A 24398-nucleotide genomic window follows, 5' to 3' on the forward strand; every position below is an offset into this window, starting at 1 on the left:
CAAAGGGGGAAATCTAACCCAAATGTTAGCATTTTAAAGGTACACAGCCCTCCCCAAATAGCCAGCCTCGACAGGAATTGTCTTCTGTGCTTCCTGTGGAGAGCTCAGAGATTAATCAGTTTTATCTAGGGCTCTCAAAGCACTTTCCAAATTTGACTATTGATGAAATGAATAGGAATCCTACAAAAGTTTAACTAACAGAGCTGAGGATGGCCTTCTTGTCCACCATTCAGGGAAAACTCACTGTTTTCATGTTTATATGGTGCTTTACAAGTTGCAAAATTATTTTCCATATGTTATCTCACTCAATGTTCACAACAACTACTTTGGGAGATAAGAGCTATTATTATCCCCATTTTGCAGATGGGGAAACTGAGTCTGGGAGCGTGACACTGAGTTGCCCAGCATTGCACAGCTAGCAAGTGGCTGAGGCTGGATCTCACTTCTTCCTGATTCCAAATCTAGCTCTCTTTCCACCACACCCCTCAGCTACCTTAGGTTCAGGATTTACTGATGATCTAAAGATTGCTTTAGAATCAAATTAACTCTGGCTTGCCTTTGCAGGATATCATTTCCATCAGTACTAAAGATTTGTTTCTATGTGCCAGATTTAAGTTGTTTTTATCATCCTTCATCCAGAGCACCCAAGAGAGCCAAAATGCTTACACTTAGCCCTTAGAAAAATGTCCTGGGATTTGTGGGTAGATAGGCAGGATGGGCAGGGGAGAGGCTAAGAGTTGACCTTTCGTTGCTTTTTCACCGGCCAGTTTGGACACATCTAGAAAAAGATTCCCACCAAATGGAATTGGTTTTTCCGTGAGTTTCCCAGCCTAGGTTTTTTACTCACTGTTTCTACAACCCCTTGGAAACTTGAGACTAAAATCTGATTCCTTACCGATACTTTTTTTCCTCCTTCGCGTGCGTACTCTGCTTTGCTATTGTAGGGTGGTTCGTGTGGGCTGGGATGCTGGAATCGATTGGTTTGACGTAGAAAAAAGTTGTTAAAATATCTGCTTGTTCTTTTAGACACATATTAAGAATTACATGGAGTTGGCAAACATGGTATAGAAGGAAAAACAAAAGAGCTAGGTCGAATGTTAGGGCCCGCCCATCTCGGCAGGACTCCCTGCAGCCAAAAGGGGACCTGGGGGCCGTAACAAGGCTCTATTCAGCAGACATGCAATGGGGGAGGAAGGAAAAGGAGGAGGAAAAGGAAGAGGAGAAAGAGAAGGGAGGAGGAAGTAGGAGGAGGAAAAAAGGGAAGGAAGGAGGAAGAAGAGAAAAAAGAGGAGGAAAAATGAAGGGGGGAGGAGGAGAAGGAGAAAAAGGAGGAGGTAGGAGGAGGAAGAGGAGGAGAAGGAGAAAAAGGAGGAGGTAGGAGGAGGAAAAGGAGGAGGAAGAGGAGGAGAGGGAGACACATCTACTTTTCAGGGCGGATCTAATTCTTTATCTACCAGCATTTAACTGACAAACAGACACAAAGGCACACCAAAAGAGACAATTTTATCAAACATGACATTTCTCTGGTACGGGAAAGAGCTCCTGATTGGTAGCCTCACAATGGACCCCTCCCCTCCCTCCCCCGCCCTTTTCTCCTCACTCCTAACTCCTTTCTGACTGCTGATGGACCACCAACTGGAAGGAGGGGACCCGGCAATTCAAACCCCATTGGCAGATCTGATCTCCCTCCAGGGGAGGCGTGATACCTCTCTGGCTAGTCTTGGGGGCGGATAGGAACCACCAGGAAAAAGGACATTTGGTCCTATTTGAAGCAGACTTGGTCTTTGAGTTGGAGAGGGAATGGACCAAGACAGATGGTAGTGACAGCTGTAGATACACTCGCCAGTTGACAATAAGCCAAGCAGAGCCCTCGGTCATTCATGCAGTCTGACACCAAGGGGACTCTCTGGGGACTGAGCTTCTCCAGCCTCCGGGCCAGAAATGGGCTTCTCTTTATATCTTGGTCTGGTAGGGATGGTTTTCTGAGTCAGAGTCAGAGTCTGATTCACTGTGATTACCCAACCAAGAAATAAGTCTACCTCTGCACACATTTGCCTCTACATACAGACCCTAGAAATCAGAAGAAACATCTCTTATCATGTATACCCTGAATCCCTATTTCTGAATCCCTCAATTTCCATGGAAATGAGCCTGCGTTTCCAAAGTCTCTGAGCAGAGTGCCAATTACGGTAGATTCTTACAATCTCTAAAAACCTGTAGCGTGAGGCTGGTAATTGCCTGGATGCTCCATTTGCTTATACTTGAGAAGGCTGAGGAAAAGGTGCAGTGCTGAGGGATGCATTTTTCAGAGACATTGAAGCCATCAGCTGAGGAAGAGGATGTGGATCCCCCATTGCTAAGATCACACTTTTCTTAATGAAATAACCTATCACTAGTCTAAGACAGGATCCAGTTCAGAAACACATCGGCTTCTATTCATCTCGGAGAATCGCTACGTCGAACCCCGATTTCTTGCTCCCATCTTGGCAGCCGTGTTGTAATTAAATCACCAAACCACTGATGTGACTACCCAGACCACTCGTGTCTTGATAGAAATAAGCCTGAACTTAAATCAGTCGAACCCCAATAACAACCGAATTCAGAATAAACAACTCGGGTTTGGTACTGATTCAACTTTGACAAAATACCAGCTGCAGAGGCTGACTTCTGAAGCCTGCTGGTGATGGGGAAAGGGTGAGGGTGTGGAGGAGTGCATATGGGATGGGGGCGGGGGCAAGAAGGGAAAGAACCATGGGGGTTTTGTCCTATGATTTTAGCTAGCTAATCATTCTGAAAAGTTTGTCTGTAGAGCTGAATTTTGTCTTATTTCCAGAGAAACCTTGTGGACCCAAACTTCTCTTGTTCTCAGATAAATCAGACTATAAACATTTCTTAAGCACCTACTATGTGCTAGACACTGTTAAGTGCTGAGAAGGCAAGGAAAAGAGAGACTGTCTCTATAATCAAGGAGTCTATATATTCATAATCTATATACTCAAGGGGAAAATTTGAATTAAGTTCCTTTTCCATTAAGAATCCAGACTGACTTTTCTTAGGCAACCATTAAATTATTTAAAAGCCCTCTCAGAATATGAGCTTCTTAAAGACAGGGACTGTTGTTACATTTTCACATTTTCAGTGCCCAGCACACAGTAAGTGCTTAATAAATGCTTGTCAGTTGATTTCTAACAAATCATTCTTGTGCATGAGGGACCTGGAAGGGAATAATGGCCTTAATGTGACCTAGTCTTATACTCACTGATTGCTTGACTGTATAGAAATCTGCCCCCATTTCAATGACACTTTGTATCAGAGATAAAAAGGGCCAAGCTGGGAGAAGCAAGAGAAAGCCGCCAGCCCTGAAGCAGCAGGAGAAGAAGCCAGAGGAAATGAAACAGAGCCTTGCAAAGGACAGAATGCAGGGGAGGTGAGAGGACCCGCGAAACTCCAGACAGAGAAACAGGGAGAAGACACAGAGAGAGAGGTAGAGAGTACCTGAAACAGAGTTAAGGAGAGGGCTCTGAGCCAGAAGCAAGGGCTGAGGAGAAGTTGGGTCTTCTGGGTCTTTTTTTTCCCCTGCTGAATAGAGCCTTGATTACAGTGTTACCCAATGTCGAGTCGTTGCAATTTTGTTTCTTAACAGTTCATGGCAAGACCAACACTAATGCAAAGGGCTAAGTATCTCATGTCATGTGATGGGGAAAATTCCTGCCAAAGCTGTAATCAACACCTCCACGCGGGTACCATTTTTGAAAAAGAGCCTTTATGACTTTTTAAACATTTCTTTAAACTCTCGGGCTTATTTTAGCTCCCACTCTGAAAGAACACTCTGCCTGATGTGGGTCCACTTCAGAACAGCTGTTCCTTTCAAATTGACTTCTGATTTAGATTGCAATCATTTTGGAAGAAGGCACTTAAGTGCAACTCAAAGCAAGTCCACACCTGTGTCCACAGACGCCTTTCCTGGCCTGAATTCTGGCCGCCAGGAAGGCCTGAGAGGTGTTTTTCAATCCAGGGGATAGCCACATTTTAGCCTTGAAGGCCGTCCATCAAGATACAAATGATTTCACAACCTTGCTCTGCTTCTGAGTTTAACTTAGAAAGTATAGCCACATCTAGGCTCTCCACCTTGTGGGCTCCCAGATTCACCTGTGACCTCCATTGTTTGCAGAAAGTGTTCTTATACTTTAAGGTCTTTAGAAAATTCAGTATGAAAGAACTCGCATTGGATGGTGAACATCCCCTGGATGAGCTGCCCAGACTTTGGCCCTACATGCTCTTCCTTAATTTCCTTCCTTATTACCTTCTGGGGCTTTTAGGTGAGGTTAATAAAAGCTATATTCCCTAACACTCACTTGGCCAGGAATTGGTTGATACAATTAACATATTAAAAAATAGAGATAAGGTCTAATAATCTCTTAAAGGTTATCATTACAGAAGAAAACTTTTAAAAAATGCAGCAAACATCCAAACACAGGCCTACTGAGAAGTTACTGAATACTTACGATTCCATCCCTATCTGGCGAGCCTCTGTAACAAAGAGAGAGTGACAGAAATTAGAAGAAGGAAATATTTTTTGGCAGATTGGAACAAAACAGAGCTCTAAACTGGATGAGTTTTTGTTTATTTGTCATTCCCATCAGGCCACTGAGGTGAAATCATCAAGAGGAAGCTTGGATTTAGAGCTGGTTGGAATCTCAGATATCTTCTGGTCCCCACCCCCCTCCATCAATAGCAAACTGGGGCCCAGAGAGGGAGAGGAAGTCCAAAGGAACATGAAATGTGTTTCTGGAAAGGGTCCTGGAGGTCACTGATTCCAACCTGTTATTTTCCAAATGAGGAAACTGAGGCAGGGAGAGGTTAACTAACTTGGTTAGGGTCACACAGCCAATATGTGTCTGAAGTGGGATTTGAAGCCAGATTATCTGAGATTCTAACTATTACATCACATGAATCAAGATTATACAAGTGTAACAAAAAGCAGAATTGCATTCAATTCTTTGACTCTGAATCTTGTGCTTTTTCTGTTGCCTGTTCCTTCCCACTATATTCTTTCTCTTTGTCTTTCTATCTCCCCGTCCCTGTCTTTTTTGTTCGTTCTCTCTCTCTCTCTCTCTCTCTCTCTCTCTCTCTCTCTCTCTCTCTCTCTCTCTTTCTCTCCCTCCCTCCCTCTCTCTTTCTCCCCTCCTCTGCATCTGTTTCTGTCTCTCTCTCTCTCAAATAGTAATAGCTAATGATTATATAGCACTGGCCATATGTTATGTCTCATTTGATCCTCCCAATTCTATAACATAGGTGCTATTATCCCCTTTCTACAGATGTGGAAACTGAAGCCAAGAGAAGTTAAGCAATTTGCCTGGGGTCCCACAGTAAGTGCCTGGGGTATTATTTAAACTCAAGCCTTCCTAACTGCTTGTCTAACACTCTATCCCCTGTACCATGTAGTCATCTTCCCATCCAACTTCTCCCCATACTACTCCACTCCCTTAGCTTCCCCACAACACTGCTCACCTCAACCTGTACTAATCCCTAATGTGACTCCAATTTTGTGGTCAGTTCCACCCCCCAACTTTAGGTTCCAACTATCCCTTAGGTCTTAGCAGTAGCTACAATTCTTCAGTGATGTTCTTTTTTCATGGCTTCTTATTCCTCCATTGCAGCCATCTCTTTGCTGAATATCTTGGTTGCAAGCTGCAGGATTATTTAGGATAACTCTAAATTCAAAACAGTTTAGGCCAGAATGGTGCTATTAAAAACCTTCCTAAAATGAAGCAATGCAAACAGATAGTCTTCATCTCGCCTCTTTCCCTGTAAGTGAATAATGCTATAATTATCCTTTCCCAAGTGGCAAATTCAATATGGCGACCTTACCCAGGGACTGTCCTCATTTCAAGCAAAGAAAGCATATTTTTAATGAGGTTTTAAAAAGAAATCCTCTCTTAGACCATGTATTCAGACTTCAATAAAACATATGGTGACCTTAAGCAGAACAAAGGGAAAAAAGTCTTTGGAACCGCAGTTACCATTTCATATTCTTCTACCGCCTAGCCATGAAGCCTCTGAAAATCAAGGCATCAATAGATAGATTCTAATCACCAACCAGGTACCTGGAACTACACACAGCCAAGGGAGAAAGGGAAACCATCTGTTCTGTGAAGGGGATTCTGCTCATAAGGGACGACAACATAGAATTCCCGATATTCTGTCTAAGAATTCAGATTCATGGCCTTGGGAGTGATACGGCGGAGACAGCTCTGGGTCTGGAGTCAGGAAGACCTGAATTCAAATGCAAACTCGATCCCTACTAGCTGTGGTGTCCTGTCTGCCTCAATTTTCTCATCTGTAAAATGAGTGTAAAAATAGCATCTCTCTCCCAGGGGTGTTGTGAGGATTGTGTAAAGTTGCTTAGCATAGTGCTTGGTATATAAATATTAGCTGTTATTATTATCCATAATTCCTTATTCCCATTTACTCTATCCAATCAGTCATTATATCTCTTTTTGGGTTCTATCATGTCTCTCCCAAATGGCCCACCTACATGGCCCAGATGATGTACTGCAAAGCTTCTTTATTGGTGTGCCCGACTCAGGACTGTTCTCTGTGGTCCGTTCTTCACATAGCTACCGACGTAATTTCCCTCAGACACAGGTGGGACCATTTCCCTCTCCTACTCCAGAAATTCCAGTGGTTTCTACTAAGAAATATAAACTTAACTTGGTCCCGGCTCCTTTTTTAGAAAGGAATAACATGCAAGATGCTTTCTAGACATCTCTGGTCAGAGTGAAGCCATCCATTCCACGGAGGAGATTACATCCATAAGGGATGACAACATAGAATTCCCAATATTCCATCTGGGAGTTTTTCACTCACTATGAGTGAGAATTAGGTGGTACAGTGGAGACAGCTCTGGGCCTGGAGTCAGGAAGACCTGAGTTCAAAGGCAACCTCAGCCACTTACTAGCAGTGGTACCCTGTCTGCCTCAGTTTTCTCATCTGTAAAATTATTTGACTTTATGGTCCTTTCTGCTCCTTCAACATGAAGATTTATCCCCCACCTTTGAGCCTTTGTGTTGATGCTTCCCCAAGTCCTGAGTGTTTTCACCCTTTACCTTCTCCTGCTGCTCTCTTGCCAGACTTAGCCCAAGTTTCTTGTTCTACGTGAACCCCCAGGTTGCTGGGAACTTCCTTTACTGGGTTGTATAGTATAAGCTTTACGTGCCTCTGGGTATACTTATATCTATTATGTCTTTTGCATACATGCATTTATGTACATGTTGTCTTCCCTTTGGGAAGGAAGCTTCTTGAAGGCAGCGGCCATTGTTTTGGTCTTTGTGTCTCTAGCACCCAGGACAGTGCTCAGCACATAGTACATAGTAAATGCTCAATAGATAGATTGACTGATAAATGTACATGCAAAATAAACACAACTTTTTTTTTTTTTTCCTGAGGCAATGGGTCACACAGCTAGGAAGTGTTAATTGTCTGAGACCAGATTTGAACTCAAGTCCTCCTGACTTCAGGGCTGGTGCTTTATCCCCTGAGCCACCTAACTGCCCCAATAAATATAATTTTGAAAGAATAGACATTAACTACTTTTGCTGAGGATAAAGAAGGGTTTCGTTCCAGCACCTGAACTGGGCTTTGAAAAAACAATTTAAGAAGCAAAGGAGAAGAGGGAGTGAGTGCATTCTAGGCCCAGAAGACATGCAAAAGCATGGAGATGGGAAGTGGGTTGGGTTGGGTAAGAGGAATCCCAAGGATATCAGTTGGCTGGGCCATAGAGTGTGAATGTAAATGATGTATAATAAATGCTAGAAAAATGGGTAGAAGCCAGGCTGAGGAAGGATTTAAATGCCAAAGAGTTTGTATTTGATCCTAGAAATAACAGGGAGCCACTGGAATTTAGTGATAATGGGGTAGCATGGTCAGATGGGCCTTAGGAAAATCATGCAGGGGCTGTTTGGAGGATGGAATGGAAAGTGGGGAGACTTGGGACTGTAGAACGATTAGGAGACTGCTACCGTACAAAGGTCATCTTTCGAAGGGGCAGAAACCCTGGCAGTGTACCTCACAGGGAAGTGAGGAGGAAGCCCCTAACTACAGTTATCATTAGGTGGCTCTGTGAAAACTGGTGGAAGCACATTACATACAAAATGCAGCACAAGGACTGGGGATGGGGGGAGTCCTGCCAACTGGGGAAATCAGGAAGGGCCACAGGAAGGAGGAGTAGTGCTCAATCTGAGGCCTGAAAGGAGCTAGACGTTCTAGGAGACAGAAATGAGTTTCCTGGGCTGGTGGGAACGAGGCAAGACACAGCCTGGGCAAAGGCAGAGAGGTGGGAAATTTGACGAGATGTACAGAGGAGGCCGTTTGGCAGGCTACAAAGGCAGGCTAAAGGCTCTGGGTCTGTTTCCTCCTCAATGTGGGGAGAAGGATGAACTAGAAGTTCTTTTGTATCACTTGCATGGCTTCTGACTTTCTAATATTTTCTCACTTACTTTTAACTAGGGATGAGCATCTTTACTTTATGATATTTTATTCCTCATAACTCCAGGGGATGGAAAGTAGCCAAAAAAAGAGAAAGAAAATAGAAGAGGGGAAGGGTCTCGGCCAGTAATGCAGTCCTTCCGGAACTGAAATTCATGGGGTATCATAAAAATTAAATCCCCGAGAAGGTGCAAGAATTGTGCTCCTGCTGAGAACGCCATGACAATGGGGACTGGGATCAGGAAGAGGGACCCTCCATTTCAGTCCCATTTCAATCCCACTTTTGATGAGCCAAAAGTGAGGGGAGCCGACCTCAGCACGCCTTTTCCCGGGGAAGGAACACAAATCTTCCCACTTCTTGGGAATTAATGTAATTCAATGTCACACTAGAGTGAGCAGAGAGATGAGTCCTGGAGTGGAAGAAGCAGAGGAAGGGTTCAAGAAATGATGATCCTGATGGTGCACAGATAGGATGGCTGTGGGGCTGAGGAAGAGAGAGGAAGAGAGAAGCCGCCCAATTTTCTAAGTATTCTGTCTCTCTCTATGTCTCTTTTCTCCCTCTCCTTCTTTCCCTCACCCTTACTTTCGTTCCATCTCTGTCTCTCTTTCTGTATGTATTTGTCTCTGTCTGTCTGTTTGTCTGTCTATTTCTCTGTCTCCTCTTTCTCTCCTCTCTCTGTTTCTATGTCTGTCTCTATCTCTCTATCTCTATTTCTCTGTCTGACTCTGTCCTCTCCTCTCCTCTCTTTCTCTTATTCTGCATCTTTGTCTGTGTCTGTGTGTGTGTGTCTGCATTTCTCTCTGCATGTCTCTGTCTTTCTGTCTTTATTTCTGTCTCTCCCTGTCTTTGTCTCTGTCTCTCTTCCTCCTTCCCTCCCTTTCTCCTCTCTCCTTCCATCCCTCTTTCTCTCCTTCCAGGAACAAATGAAAACCTCAGGCATTCAAGTCCCTTCATAATCTACATCCCTCCTACCTTTCCAGTTTTCTTATACCTTCAACCTCCACCCTGAACTCCAACACATACATCACATGCATGTCCTTGCTCAGGGACCCCGGCTTCCAGGCTGCTCCTTCCCTCCAGCTCTCAGCTCTGGGCATTTCTCCGGTTGACTCCCTTGCCTGGAACACTCTCCTTCCACATCTCTGTCTCCTAGTTTCCTCAACTTCCTCTAAGTTCCAGCTAGCATCCCACTTTTTTGTTTGTTTGTTTGTCTTATTTTGTGTGTGTGTGTGTGTGTGTGTGTGTGTGTGTGTGTGTGTGTGCAATTGGGTCAAGTGATTTACTCAGGGTCATAACAGCTAGTACATATTAAATATCTGAGGCCAAATTTGAACTCAGGTCCTCCTGAATCCAAGGCTGATGCTCCATCTATTGTAGCGCCACTTAGCTGTCCCTAACAACCCACTTTTTACCAGAATCCTCTGCCAATTCATCTTATTCCCAGAACTCTGGCTCCCTCTTTCCTCTGGGATAAAATAAACAGTCTCCAGCATGTTATCAATTCCATCTCCTCAATTAGAATGTAAAGTCCTTGAAGGTGGAGCCCATTTTTGACTTCCTTTGTTCTCCAGAGATTAGCACAATACCTGGCATGCAGTAAGTGTTTAATAAATGTTTGGGTGCTGACTGATCAGCACTAAGTCTTCAGAGGGGCAGAATGAAGATCCTTCCCCTACACCTAATTCATTTCATACATATGCTGTCTATGTTGTTGTTGAGTCATGTCTGACTCTTCATGATCCCATTTGGGCTTTTTGCAGCTGAGATACTGGAGTGATCACCATTTCCTTCTCCAGTTCATTTTACAGATGAGGAAACAGGTAAATAGGATGAAGTGACTTGGCCAGAGTCACACAGTAAGTGTCTAAGGCTGGATTTGAACTCAGGGTCTCCTGACTCCAGGCCAGGCGCTCTATCCACTGCTCTACCCAGCTGTCTATTCTGACTATGCTCATATACTACGTGCTCATGTACTTGACTCACTTGATAGAGAGTAAGTTCCTTAAAGACAGAAACTTTTTTATTATGATTTTCTTTGTATTTCCTGCATCTAACAATGTCTGACACATAGTAGGTGATTAAGAAAGTGATTCTTGATTGACTGATTGACTGATTTCAGGATCACATGACAGACACTGAAAGGGAGAAGGACGTTGTGTGATTGCTTTTCCACGTGTGTTATCAATAGATAGTGCTCCTCAGCTGAAGGAAAAAGCCTTCCTTTATGACTCTGTGGAGGACTTTAAGCCCTTTCCTTTATTGTAAAGTCTATAATCCTGAAACTGCACCTGATCTTGGGTGGGATGGGAGGAACAACGTGATTGTAAAGCCATTGAATGTCAGAATCAGAAGGGACCTGGCAGAGGGACTGGCCCAAAGTCACTCACAGTAAGCTGGAGGAGGTCTGGGCCTAAGCTCCATGTTCTACATGCTACCTCTGCTCTTGGGCCCAAGCCCTAGGTCCACTTCTCAATTCTCCTGACTCCAGGCCAGAGATAAAGAATCTCAGAGCCATTGATTTTTGAAAAAATCTCCTTTTAGTATATTAGCACTTGTTCATCTCCCACCTCGAAGCCTTTGCCTAGGCTATCAATCACATCTAGATATATTTTCTTGCCGTGGATCTCTTAGTTTCCTTCAAAATTTAAATCAAGCACTATCTCCTACATTAGGATATCTTTTTTGGTCCTCTCCGTCATTAAAGCCCTCTCCCTATCCCCAATGACTTTATAATGACATTCTATAGACTTTTCTGTTCATATTATTTTGCCCAAATTGAAAATAAGCTCCTTGAGGACACGGACTATTTATCGTTCTGTCTTTGTATCTTTAGAATGTGGTACATAATAATCAAGCATCAAATGCTTCCAAATCTGTGGTACATAATAATCAAGCAACAAATGCTTATAAATCTATGTCAGACAGCGGGTTGGATACCGACTATACAAAGGCAAACAATAAATAATTTTCATGCCCTCAAGGAGTTTCCATTCTATTGGAAGAGACAGCATGTAACAGATATATATAATATATCGAATATCTAATAATTTCTAATATATATAATATCTATCTATCTAGATAGATAGGTAGATAGATATAAAGAGGGAACTGGCCAATTCTCTTTGATGGCTGGCCACAGTTGGCCACTCAGGAGGTTTATTTAAGCCTCTAAATGCTTGATACCAGGCAGGACGTGTGACAGATGCTATAAAGCCTAGGCCCTCCTCACCCCCCCCCCATTCCATATTCATAACTCCATTACACAATATTGCACAGATACACAATATTGACCAGATTCACAATATTCACAATAATGCAAAATAATTTTGCTGGAGAAGAGCCGACAGCTGGAGGAATCAAGGAAGGCTTCACGTAGCATGTGGTCGTAGAGCTATCCACTGCTCTACCTAGCTGCCCTATTGGCTTTGTTCATGTGCTATGTGCTCGTATACTTGACTCCCTTGACTTTCCTTGAGGAAAGAAACTTTTTTAATCTTTATTTTTCAAAGACAATCAGGAGAATTCTAAGAGGCAGAGGAGGAGAAGGAATGAGTCTGGGGCATACAGAAGGGCCTTCACAAAGGCACGGAGAGTAAAGATGGAGAATTATGTGTCGGTAATAGTGAGTCCAGTTTGTTTGTTCGGTAGAGTATATGACGTATATGAGTGAGAATAATGTGTATTAGAGCCAGCCTGGTAGGGAAGGGCTTAAAACATCCATATTGGATCGAGTGGTCTCTCTTTTCTAACTAAATCTCTGCCACCATACTTATTCATCTCCTGTTTGGAAATGTTCACTTTCTTCTGCTGTTAAGAAGTTGCCATTTCTCCTCAGCCTGTATATGTCCAACCTGGCTGGTTGCCCACTATCTCCCACTTATTTCTCATGTTTCCCACTCCCTCTCTCAGCCGTCAGAAGGGTGACCAGACCGGGGAGCCCAGGTGCTAACAAGCCATCCCTCCTCGGTTAGCTTCCATGTGCTGGTCCTCCAGAGCGTTGCTTAGCAACCCAGTCACCATCGCCACAGCCCTGAAGACAATACGAATCGGCAATGACAATGACCCAAGCCGCACACTCCATCTCTACAAAGCACAATGGCTTTGACGGATATAACCGGGCTTCGGAAAGCTCGAGGCTCTTGGGTCCTGCTTGTAAGGAGAACAATGGGACCTCCCACCAGTAGGCAGGAACTTGGGATAAATGAGGGAGGGTTCATTGCCTTGTCTCTTAAACTCTCTTCTGAGATGTTTACATGTGTTCTCAGAATGGGCTATTCTGTGTGATCCCACGCAAGCCATTTAAGCTGGCGGGGACTCATTTCCCTCATCCGTAAAAAGAGATGGGACAAGATGGTATCCTGTAAGGTCTCTTCTCCATTCTAGCTCAATGCTGCTAAGAGCCTAGGGTCTTCTGGGAGAAACAGAAATTAGGCAAGAGGGGTCCCATCGTCATGATCCGAGGGGTTGATGGACATCAAGAGTAAAAGCCTCCCGGGTCTGAATGGGATGGCCAAAAAGAATTGGAATCTGGTCAACCTGTGCGCAGAAGTGGATCCTCACTGTGAGACACTTGTCCCATGATCCAAGGCTTCCCCTTTGACGAGGCAGCCTCATTTCCTCTCATAGCTAGAAAATCTTTGTTGACATTAATCCCAAATATGTCTCTCTGAAATCCCCCCTCATAGTTCCTCGTTCTCGCCCTTTAGATGAGGGAGAATAATGCTGTTCTTTCTTCCATGTGACCAGCTTTCAAATACTTGGAAACCCCCTCACATGTCACCCACTCAAGTCCTCCCCTGGGCTCTCCCCAGTTTATCATGCAGTGGTTACATGCTGGGACCCAACTTGGTCCAGTCTTTACTCAGAGCACGATCTCCTCCTATTTCAGATGAGGACGGCCATCCAGCCTCGGTTTAGGAGTAATCCCTATCGTTCATGTTAAAATAGAACCAATCTGTCCCAAAGCATAAAGAATAATCTGGTTGTGGGTGGGAGAGGGAGGGAACAATGGTAAACCTGTAGCTTGGTCCTCTCTGCATACTCTTCCTCATCCAGATCCCGATGGTCATGCATTGTAGAGTGATCAAAAGAGCCCTGAATGTGAAGTCCAGAACTTAAAGCTAGAATAGACCTCAAAAGGTCCTCATTTTACAAATGAGGAAACTGAGGTCCAGGGAAGGGAAGTCACATAGATCACATGAGTGGCAGGGCTGGGATTTGACATTCTCTACTCTTTCCCTTAAGCCTAGTTGCTTCCTCCTAATGGCCTGGGTTGGGGGTTCTAACTCCAGGATTGTGTGACTTAGCCTTTGTTTTCTCATCTATAAAATGGAGCTAATAATTTTTGTACTATCAGAGTTGTTGAGGCTCACAGAGTTACAGAGTGGTTGAGGAAAGTGACTCGTAAACTCTATGGCATTATGGAAGGGGGGGAGAGAGTGAAGATGATGATGGTGAAATATCGGACATACCCAAAGCGTGGCCAATCGAGCAGTCTAGCTGAGTTATAAGTCACATACGGTCGTATAATTCTGCTAATCACATATTAAATTACACAGCTATGGAGATAAGGACGGACGATCTTGAACGCCAGCCTAGTGAGTTGGGATTCCCTTTGGGCGATGGGGATTCAATGAAGGTTGTTAGGGGTGGCTGGTAGCACAGCAGATAGAGCACTAGGTTTGAAGTCAAGAGGCCCTGAGTTCTAGTTTGGCTTTAAGACACTTATTAGCTGTGTGACCTCTGTCTGCCTCAGTTTCCTTAACTGTAAAATGAGGAAAATAATAACCTTTATTTACCAGAATTAAGAATCAAATGAAAATGCTTTGAGAACCTTTCTGTGCCATAGAAATGCTATCTATTATTAGCATTGTAGTGAGTATTATTATTATTGTGGCCATTGTCACTAATTCCACTTTATTTCTACCTAGGACAAAAATAAGTGCTGATTTTCCCGCCTGGATCTCTTTTCAGAACCACTGACTAGGTGCCACCCTAAGATGGCTCCAGAGCAGAACAGCCAACAGGAGTCACAGAGAGCACCCCTTCATCATGGGGAATTGCCTTTGAAACCCAGGTTCTAGGAGGAGTTGGAGGTAGCAGAAAAGTGGGGAAAGTAGTGAGTGATGGCAGAATCTTGAGAGAGGGGTGCAAGGATTACAGGTTTCTGGGGGTGCTGGACTAGAAAGGGCAGGGAAAGGGGGCAGTAATCATGCAGGAGAAGCTAGCATTATTGGGAGAGATTGGTAGAAGGACTCCAAAATGCAGAGACATCGTGCTGCAGGTCAGTGGGAGAGAGAGAGGAAGCTTGCTCCTCAGATGCTAGTACCTGGAACAAAGCCTCGCTAACCCAGCCTTAGTTATGGTTCTGCCCTAAGAAGATGTGTAATTAGTGGAAATAATTAAATCATAGACTCATTGAAAATTCCTTTCAAAATGTGATCCTTGAGGTCTCCCTGATGGGCTCCCAGGCAAGTTTTTTAAAGCACTTATGGCATTGGTTTCTTACGTTAGTGGACATATATCTATTTTAGTAGAACCCAGATGCCCCATCCACATTTCCTATCTTCTGCCTAATTCTAATTTATTGTTATTAGTATATATAATATAATATTATATTATTATTAATTTATTATAATTATTAGTTATTTCTCTTAACCACAGCAAGTCTGGGAGACGGTCAGGAATAAGCAGGGCTGGAGGAGACCAACAGAAGACATTTAATCCATTCCCCTGGCTTCAGCTAGAGTTGTGCATTAACTGACTGGGCACAAGATTGCTAATTCTATTATGGAAGCCTTCCAGGGAATTCAATTCCACAGCCTCCATCAGGAGGCTGAAAAGGATGCACGGAGTAATGATCCTGCCTATTGGTCTTCCCTCCTAGGGATAGTTGTTATTCATACATTTTGAGAGAGGCAGATACAATGGGAGCATCACAGAAGTTTTTTCTTTGCTTTGCACTTATGATTTTGCCTATCCAGGGAGCTCCCAGTGAGGAATCTCCCTTCCCACTAAATACTTATGCTACTTATGATGTTAGAGAGATGACTTGCATCAAAAGCTTCCTGACTGTGGTTACAGAGAGAATATGGATGAAAGATGGGTCTTGAATTCAGGACAGTTTCTGAATCTGAAGCCAGGTCTCCCTCCCTGCCTCCGTGTTGCCTCCCCCGAGCATCATGGGGTCATGAATAATCCAACCATTTGTCAGTGTGGTATGAGAACCAGAAAATTGCCATCCCTTACTAGAACGAAGACCAGATGGAGGCTACTCTTAACAGGATGTCAGTCCTAGAAAACCTGGCAGGGTGCATCTTTTCAAAGAAGTCATGACATGCAACTGTCTATGGAGATGGGACTCTAAGGGGAGACCAACATTTCCAATGGCCCCGTCTGAGGTACATACGTGGAATCAGTGTCCTTTTCTTTCTTCCGTATTCCAAAGGCCTTCCTTGTACGTTTTTTCAATCCTATGTAGAAATAAGAAAAATACAGATCAACAATCCCCTTAGCATATTCCTTTCTCCAGGTGTGATCCATTCTCTAGACTTATAGGCTTGAGGAATAAGCATGATTAAATTTAAATAATTTGATCAAACAACAAACAAACATGTATTAATTTAATTTATTTTAATTAATTTAATTATACATATATATTTAATATATAAATAAATATAAATATTAATTTAATTAATAAATACTAATTATCAACATTAACACGTGTGTGTGTGTGTGTGTGTGTGTGTGTGTGTTGAACAGCCTTTACCTAGGAGAAATTTACATTTTATTGGGAATAAGATATATGGGGGGTTGTTTACATAAATACATAGACACATCTTTTCTCCAATAGGATGTAAATTGTTTGTAGACAAAGGCTATCCCCAGGGCCTACTATGGTGCCCGGTACTGAATGGATGTTTGATGTAGATGTTTTCCAAGGAAAGAAACCTGAAGTGCTCTTCAAGCCATTTCAAAAGTTGTTCGTGGGAAAAGCCAGACCTGGCTCACTCCATGAATCTGCTTGGGTTTTCAGGTGATTTAAAGAAGGCTATCCCTCCAATCTCAGGGCACTATTGAGAGTAAGGGAGACTAAAGAGATTTTGGGTTCATGTAGAAGGTGGTACCTGAACTGTGTCTTGGAGAAAGACAGACAGAGAGAGAGAGAGAGAGAGAGAGAGAGAGAGAGAGAGAGAGAGAGAGAGAGAGAGAATGAATGAGAACAAACAGGAGGAGGAAGGATGCTTCAGACATAGGGTCAGCTGGCCAGTGCAAAGGCAGAGAGCCCCTTACAAGCAAGCAATAAGAAAGCGCATCAACTACACCATAGAATAAGAAATGGGAGAAGTAAGTAAGAAGGCTGGAAAGGTAGGCTGAGAAAGGCTTTATCTGCCAAGAGGAGAGCTAGTGTTGGATCTTAGAGTCCTCGGAGGGGAGGGAGGCTTGGGAAATGACATCAAAATCTTCAGTTTTACTCGCTTTGTCCACGGCTCCCTGTGTCCTCCATATTGTCTTAACTGGGAACGTTCAGGGAGAAAGAAGAAGACTTAAAAGTGAGGGGCCGGGGGGTGGGGGAAGAGACACAAAAGTTTTTTGGAATGAGGAACCACAGCTTGTAGATCCCATACTGAGCCCCACTCATTAGCAGTGGAAGAAAATGTCACCATTTGTTCAACTACGTTCTTTGAGATTACTATCACAAACAACTTTGGGTAGTAAAATATTTAAATTAGCTTGATTTTCAAAAACTTTTTCTATTAAAAATATAGCTCCTCCTTGCTGTATTGGGTTGGGATCTTCTGATCGGATATTTATGAAAAACAAAATAGTGCACAGAGACACATACACAGAGACAGCTTGGTATGTTGGTAAAGGTACAGGATTTGGACTATTCGGTCTTGAGTTCAAGTCGAGATTTTGATATTTATCATGTGATCCCAGAGAAGTGACCGCCCCTCCCTGGGCCCCAGTGTTCTCATTTACAAAATGAGAAGTTTAGAGGAAGTGACCATTGAGTTCTCCTCTAGCTACAGTTCTAGCACCTTATATTGCCTCTAGTTCTCCTCCCATACATTATCTCCCACTAAAGTCTTTTTACAGTAACTCAGCAGGGCTTGGCTTCCCAAAGACTATTCCAGGGGAACCCGAGCCTGGCACATGCTTCCAAATTCAAATATCCATCCAGAGAAGGACTTAGGAGGCAGTCATCCAAGCCTGGTAAGTTCAACAGTGGATGGATTGATGGATAGAAAGTAATTTATTAAATGCTTTCTGTGGTCCAAGCATTGTGTTTGACTAAAGACACAGAAGAAAAGCTAGTCTGGAAAGTCCTTAGGAAGGACTTTTGAAGCATCCAGCTCAATCTCTTCATTTTACCGATGGACAATTCAAAGACCAAGAGAAGGATGTACAGTTAAATGGTGAAACCAGAACCATAGTCTTTTGACCTGGAATCTAGTGATATTTCTGTGACGTGGCCAACCAAACATCGTATCACTGTTACCTTCTACCCTTGACTAGCTGTGTGCCCTTGCACATATCACAACCTTTCTGGGCTTCTTTGGGTTCTCCTTGCCTACAAAAGATTATCTTTGAATTGTCTTTGAAATCAAGGGATTTGCTTCTGGGTTTTGGTCATTATCCACCTGGCTGCCAGGGCCCTGCCTTTAGGCTGCCAGAACAAACAGTCCTGTATCTCTCTTCTTCCTAATTACGACTGTTTTAAGGAGCACGGAGGGCTTCCAGTCAGTGACAGTGTCATAGCTGGGCACATCTTGTAGTTCACTAATGGAACAGACAACCAAACCAAGATTCGGTGGGCTGTTCTGAATGGCTGTATAGATTTCCTTTTCCTTTTTTCTTAAAAAAAAAAAAAAAACTAGCTATAAAATTAAAACGATCTGGTCTCAATGCAATGAGTCAATATTCTAGAGAAGTTGCTACTTTAGAATAAAGAAAACGAATTTTTTTTCTCTTGGTCTGGAAACATCTCACACAATTTTGTAGCCTAATTACTTCTTTTAACATTTAGAGAAACTAAGGCCTGAGACAGACAGTCCTATTGACCTCTTCTGTGGCCACTTTCACATTCAAGTCACTCCTGGGTTGGGAGAGATCTGTAGGACATTCATGGTATGGGTAATTTCTAGTGTGGAAGTTCCCTTCTTTGATGGGCAATTTCAAGAGATTCCTGAAGGTCTGAAGGATAAAATGACCCACCCAGGGCCACACGGTCTGTATTACAGGCATGACTTGGGCTCTCAAACCAGCCCCTTCATCCAAGTCCTTGTTGATTTAATTGGAAGGCTCTTCCTCACATCTCCCCAGAATGAGTGACGTATTTATCCTCTCTGATGGGATTGGTGGGGGATAGCATAGAAATGCAATTAATTTCCAAGTAGTCTCTGCATCTCTGTATTTACTGCTACTTTATCTGGGGACATGGCCAAGTATCCTGCTAATGGATGCTTCTTGCTTCCCTTGGATGCTCAGCAAAATCAACTCCTTTCCTCTTCTTCTAAGGAAAGCTTGTTATGAATTCTCCTTTCATTTTATTGTCATATTTAGAAATCTTCCTTTTTTTTTTAGAATCAGAGACTACGAGAATTGGAGATCAATAGCCTATCCATTTGTTAAAGAAATCCCTATTATATGTAATAATGAAGCACAATTATCCAGTCTGCTTGCAGATCTCCACACAGAGAGAGCCCACCACTTGTCCATGCAGCCCATCCCACAATGAGACAACTCTCATTGCTAGGAAGGTTTCCTGCTATCAAGTAGCAGTCTAGTCATCTGCTACTTCTTCCCATTATTCCAGGACCGAGGGACCTCAGAGAAAACAGCTCCTATTTCTTCCAGGTTTCCATCCTCCAAATACTCAAAGCTTCTATAATAACCAGAGATGTGGGTCAATCCTTTCCTGTAATGGGTCAATTCATGGAATGGTCCATAGAGAGCAACAAGGAGATCTACAGAGATCAGCATTTAATTTATACTGATCGGCAATCTAAAGACTCGTTATACTTTTCCACCAATACCCACTGTCTCCTTCTTTGTATTTTTATCCCTGCTATTCCTATTCTTAGCACACTATCTGGCAAATTGTTCAATTCATAGGATGGTCCATAGAGACCAATAGGGAACTCTACAGGGATCAGCATTTAATTTATACTGATTGACAATCTAAAGACTTGTTTATACCTTTTCTACCGATACCCACTGTTTCATTCTTTGTATTTTCATCCCTACTATCCTATCCTTAGCACAGATCTGGCCAATTGTAAGTCTTTAAAATGCTTGCTTATGGTTAGAACAGAAATGGGAAAAAGCCATACAGAACTGGGAAACATCTGTGTTATCAGCCTCGTTTCATAAGGTGCCGTGGCTAAAAACAACAGCAACAAGAAAACCCACCTGGTAGCCCTCTCTATTCTGGTGACAGAATCAGGCCAGTCTTAACACACTCATGTGCACATACATGCATGCACATATACAGCAAGTCTGTAAGATGAGGACACTAGAACCCATGAGCTCTCAGATCCTCTCCTGCTCTAAGATTTAAGAGGCTGTTATCTTTTTTCCTCCATTTTTTTATTAAACCTTTTTTATTTTTAAAACACATGGAGGGAGAATTATTCAACATTGGCCTTTGCAAAACTTAGTGCTCCAAAATTTCCCCTCCTTTCCCTCACCCCTTCCCCTAGATGACAAGTAAACCAATATATGTTAAACATGTTAAAATATATGCTAAATCCAATATGTGTAAACATATGTATACAATTATCTTGCTGCATAAGAAAAATCAGATGAAAAAGGAAATTAAATGAGTAAGAAAACAAAATGCAAATGAACATCAAAAGAGTGAGAGTGTTATGTTGTGATCCACACTCAGTCCCCACAGACCTCTTTCTGGGTCTCTTCATCACAAGATCATGGAACTAGCCTGAATCAGCTCATTGTTGAAGAGTCACATCCATCAGAATTGATCATCGAATAATCTTGCTGTTGCCGTGTACCATGATCTCCTGGTTCTGCTCATTTCACTCAACATCAGTTTATGTGGGTCTTAAGAGACTGTTATGCTCACTGCTTCCCACTCCCCATGCCCAGAAGGATGGGCTAACTTTCACCTCATCATGGTTATTAACCATGGTTTCCATTGTACTACCGAAGAGCCAAGCCATACTTATGCTAATAAAGGGCTAATGAAGTTAGCCCCTTCTGTCTTGACTACAGCCAACAGATTATATCTATGGCTTTTTGAGCCTCCTTAGAGAAAACTACATTAATGTAAAGATTGACCCAACCATCCTCAACAATAAGATGAAATGGGTAAAAAAGCCCATTCAGATTACAAGATAGCCGGATGCCTAGCTGGGGAAGTTGTCCATTAGTATGTCTGATGACAAGGACTGCAGATGGATAATGAGTTGGATCTAGAAAGAGACACTGGAGATAAGGATGGATGACATGAGGAATCGCGTGGCTTCTGACAACACAACAGCAGTCTTTCCATTTAATCCAGGTCTTCTCTTGGTGATGTCTGTCACTCCTTGGCTGTGAAAGGTTAGCCTAACTACAACAAAGTAAAGCCTTTAAAATGGCGACATAATGTTGCCCTCAATTACAAAGTAATGATGGGAGAGGTTGCAGGAATCACACTCCCTGACTTCTGTCCCTGGGAGTGTTGAGAGATTTCTGATCACACCAGATGCAATTTGGCCTCTGGGTTACTGGGTGTGAGCTCTGCTTTTATTGTCATTTGGATTTCAGTGAACTTGGTTCAGCTGAAAAAGCCTACCCCTCACTGAAGCAAGTTGAAACCTACCATGAAACTCCAAAATCCCACTATCATAAGGAATTATGTTATAATTATTATAGGGAATAGCTCATCAAAAGCTTAGGATGGTCAGGATGGGAGGCTGTCCATAGCAACGAAAGGCTAAAGCTTGGGCAGTCAGGATGGGAGGCTGCCATATTGATGAAGGGCTAAACCTTGGATGGTCGGGATGTGAAGCTGCCATATTGATGAAGGGCTAAAGCTTGGACAGTCAGGATGGGAGGTTGCCATATTAATGAAGGGTTAAAGGTTAGGATGGTCAGATGGGAGGCTGTCCATATTGATGAAAGGCTAAAGCTTGGACAGTCAGGATGGGAGGCTGTCATATTGATGAAGAGCTAAAGCTTGGATGGTCCGGATGGGAGGCTGCCATATTGATGAATGGCTAAAGCTTGCATGGTTGGGATGGAGACTGCCATATTGATGAAGGGCAATGCCTCTGGATCTGCCTGCTGAAAGCCAGACCACCATCAGCCTTGTTCATCCTCATGGTGAAGCAGTAGAGTGTAAGCCCCTTAAGGAGGGTGCTTGTCTTTCTGCTGCTCCATAAGCCAACAGAGGGACGAAGTAGGACTGGTTTCTTCAATGCCGGGGAAACATGGAAGGACCTGAAGGGTGTGCCAGGTGCCTTGGGAGGCATCCCTAGGGATTAGCACAGTGCCTGGCATGGCAGGCCTCTGATGGAGGCTTAGTTATTGGGGTGACTGCTTCTCATGCACACAGGCTTTCGCATGAGCCTGAGTGCTCCTTCAAAGTTCGGACAGCCATGGATATTTCAGCATTTGTGTTTATGACTCCCAGAGGGAACAGGGAGAGGAGTCAATTCGGTCCAAATTGCTCAGGCCTTCCTCCAAGCCCCATGAGTCAGGCAAGTCTCTTGGGTGAGCTGAGTCATCCGTTATGTGGCTGGAGGCTACCACTCCCACAGAATCATCTTCCCCATCACAGGACAGCTGAAAGTCCCTCCCAAGGCCTTGAAGGCCTCCCAAATGGCACTCTTCATACAACATCAATCTCTTCTGGAAAACAGCCCTCTTGGGGAAAGACGGAGGCGCCAGTAACAACTGGCATTCAGAGTCCTCCACAGGGACATTTCTATTGCCCAACTGGGAGTGGGTGACCTTCCTGCACTCTCTCATCTCCTCAACAGCTCAGAGGGCAGGGGCTCCAAGGAACCCTCTTTTCCGGTCATATCCTGGCAGTGTGGCTCAGTGGGCAAAGCCAGAGGCCCTTCGCCCAAACCTCAACCAATGAGGCTTCATTGGGCCTCCAGTTTGCTCTTCTGTAAAAGGAAGGGGCTGAACACAATGACATCTGATGTCCCTTCCCATTCCGGACCTAGGATGCCATGACTAGAAACATCCATCACTAACTGCAGGACTTTGGGCAAATCAACCCCACCCCAGTCTCAGTTTCCTTTTCTGAAAAACTTGGTCTTTAAATAGCTCCTTAGCTATCCAGGTGTGCCCTGGCCTCCCAAATAGTTATGAAATTTCTAGACCCCGATGTACCAGAGAGGGTGCTGGGAATCACTTCTCAGCCAATGGATTAATGTCATTAAGTGTCTCCTATGTGTCAGGCACTGGCTAATTGTTGGGAATAAAAATACAAAATCCAAATTTACATTTTGCATTTACATTCAAATGGGGGTTATGACAACAATCAATCAATCAAACTTTTATTTATTTATTTTTTTTAGGATACTGTGCTAAGTGCTAGGGATATAAAAAGTGACAAAAGGCAGTCCCTGGTCTCCTGGTCTCCAGGAGCTTCCATCCTATAAGAGCAACAATATGTGTATAAATAAGAATATATGAAAGAAATAAAAGGCAATTATTGGGATAGGGAGCCAGCTCTAGCAGCTGGGAAGATAGATCAGGAAAGATGTCAAGTACAAGGTGTTCTCAGAGCTGGGTTTTGAAGGAAATTCTGGATTCTAAGGGCTGAGGTAAGGTAGAATGGCAGTTCTGGTATAGGGACCAACTAAGTGCAAAGGTGCAGAGATGAGAGATAGAATATTATATGTGAGAAAGACCAAGACCACCAGTAAGATTGAGACACAGTGTTTAGGAAGGGGAGTCACGTATAGGGAAGTGGAGTCACATATAGGGAAGCTGTAAAGCTCACTCAGAGTGAAATCATGAGAGCTTTAAAAGTAAAACAGAGGAGCTCATGCCCTCAGGTGAAAAGGATTGAAATCTGCCATCTTTAGGAACAGTCAGGATACTTCTTTACACCTGGGGCAGTTTTGAATTGGAGTCAAGTATTCCCATAGGTCAGTGATCCTCAAACTTTTGTTCTCAATATCTTTATCCTATTAAAAATGATTGAGGATCTAAAAGAGTTTTTGTTTATGTAGTTTATAGTTATATTGATCACATTAAAAATAAAAACTAATTATGAATTTGTAGACTCTCTGAAAGGATTTCAGAGATTCCCAGGATGCTCTGAACCAGACTTCGAGAACCACTGCCATAGGTGGTGGGGAAGGGAAGGAGGAAAGTCCTGGATGAAGAGTTGGTTGACTGCAAGTTAAAAGGACAATAGAATTGAGAGTGGTCCTTGGGAGAGGGACCTGGGGTTAATGTAATATTAATATCCCAATTTTGCAGGTGAGGAAATCGAGACTTGAGGCTCTACTGATTTATTTTGCATAGATAAAATCACAGAACTATACATTTAGAGCAGAATTAACTGTATTAGATACCTACTCTGTGCTGCTAGGTGCTGGGGTACAAAGCCAAGGATGGCCCAGTCTTTGCCTTTAAGAAGATTCCAGCCTCCTATGTCTTTTCTGACATTTAAGCAAAGGCGGAGTTTCATATTTCAAGGTCTGGGATTTGGGTGGGTGGATGGATGCTGGTTCTGGGGTTGCTGCTCCAGCTTTGTCTTGCACTTCCTCCTCTCTGCTTCCCTGGCTTCCTCAAAGGCTCAGCTCAGGGACCACCTTCTACATGAAGCCTTTCTGGGCCATTGTGATTATTAGTGACTGACTAGAAACAGTTTGAATTTTTTTTATATGCATCATATTTACTCTGGTTATTTCCCCCTTTAGAGAATGAGTCCTTG

The 24398-nt window shown here is 43.3% G+C and overlaps 1 protein-coding gene across 5 annotated transcripts in view; it reads right to left on the minus strand.

Annotated features, from left to right (window-relative positions):
• The window catches only part of SGIP1 (SH3GL interacting endocytic adaptor 1), a 278616-nt gene that overhangs the window by 113373 nt on the left and 140845 nt on the right, over nt 1-24398 (minus strand). For 2 of the 5 annotated variants that reach the window (XM_051999483.1, XM_051999485.1), the window contains exons 4-6: nt 15897-15960; nt 4506-4530; nt 896-967 (exon numbers count right to left, since the gene is read on the minus strand). In XM_051999483.1, coding sequence (XP_051855443.1) covers nt 896-967; nt 4506-4530; nt 15897-15960 — 161 coding nt within the window. Of the gene's footprint in view, nt 1-895; nt 968-3495; nt 3580-4505; nt 4531-15896; nt 15961-24398 lie in introns of all 5 variants that reach the window. The other 3 variants (XM_051999484.1, XM_051999486.1, XM_051999482.1) reach the window with 2 other exon arrangements.

The sequence above is a fragment of the Antechinus flavipes genome, chromosome 4 (genome assembly GCF_016432865.1).
Source record: "Antechinus flavipes isolate AdamAnt ecotype Samford, QLD, Australia chromosome 4, AdamAnt_v2, whole genome shotgun sequence".
NCBI classification, from domain to species: Eukaryota; Metazoa; Chordata; class Mammalia; order Dasyuromorphia; family Dasyuridae; genus Antechinus; species Antechinus flavipes.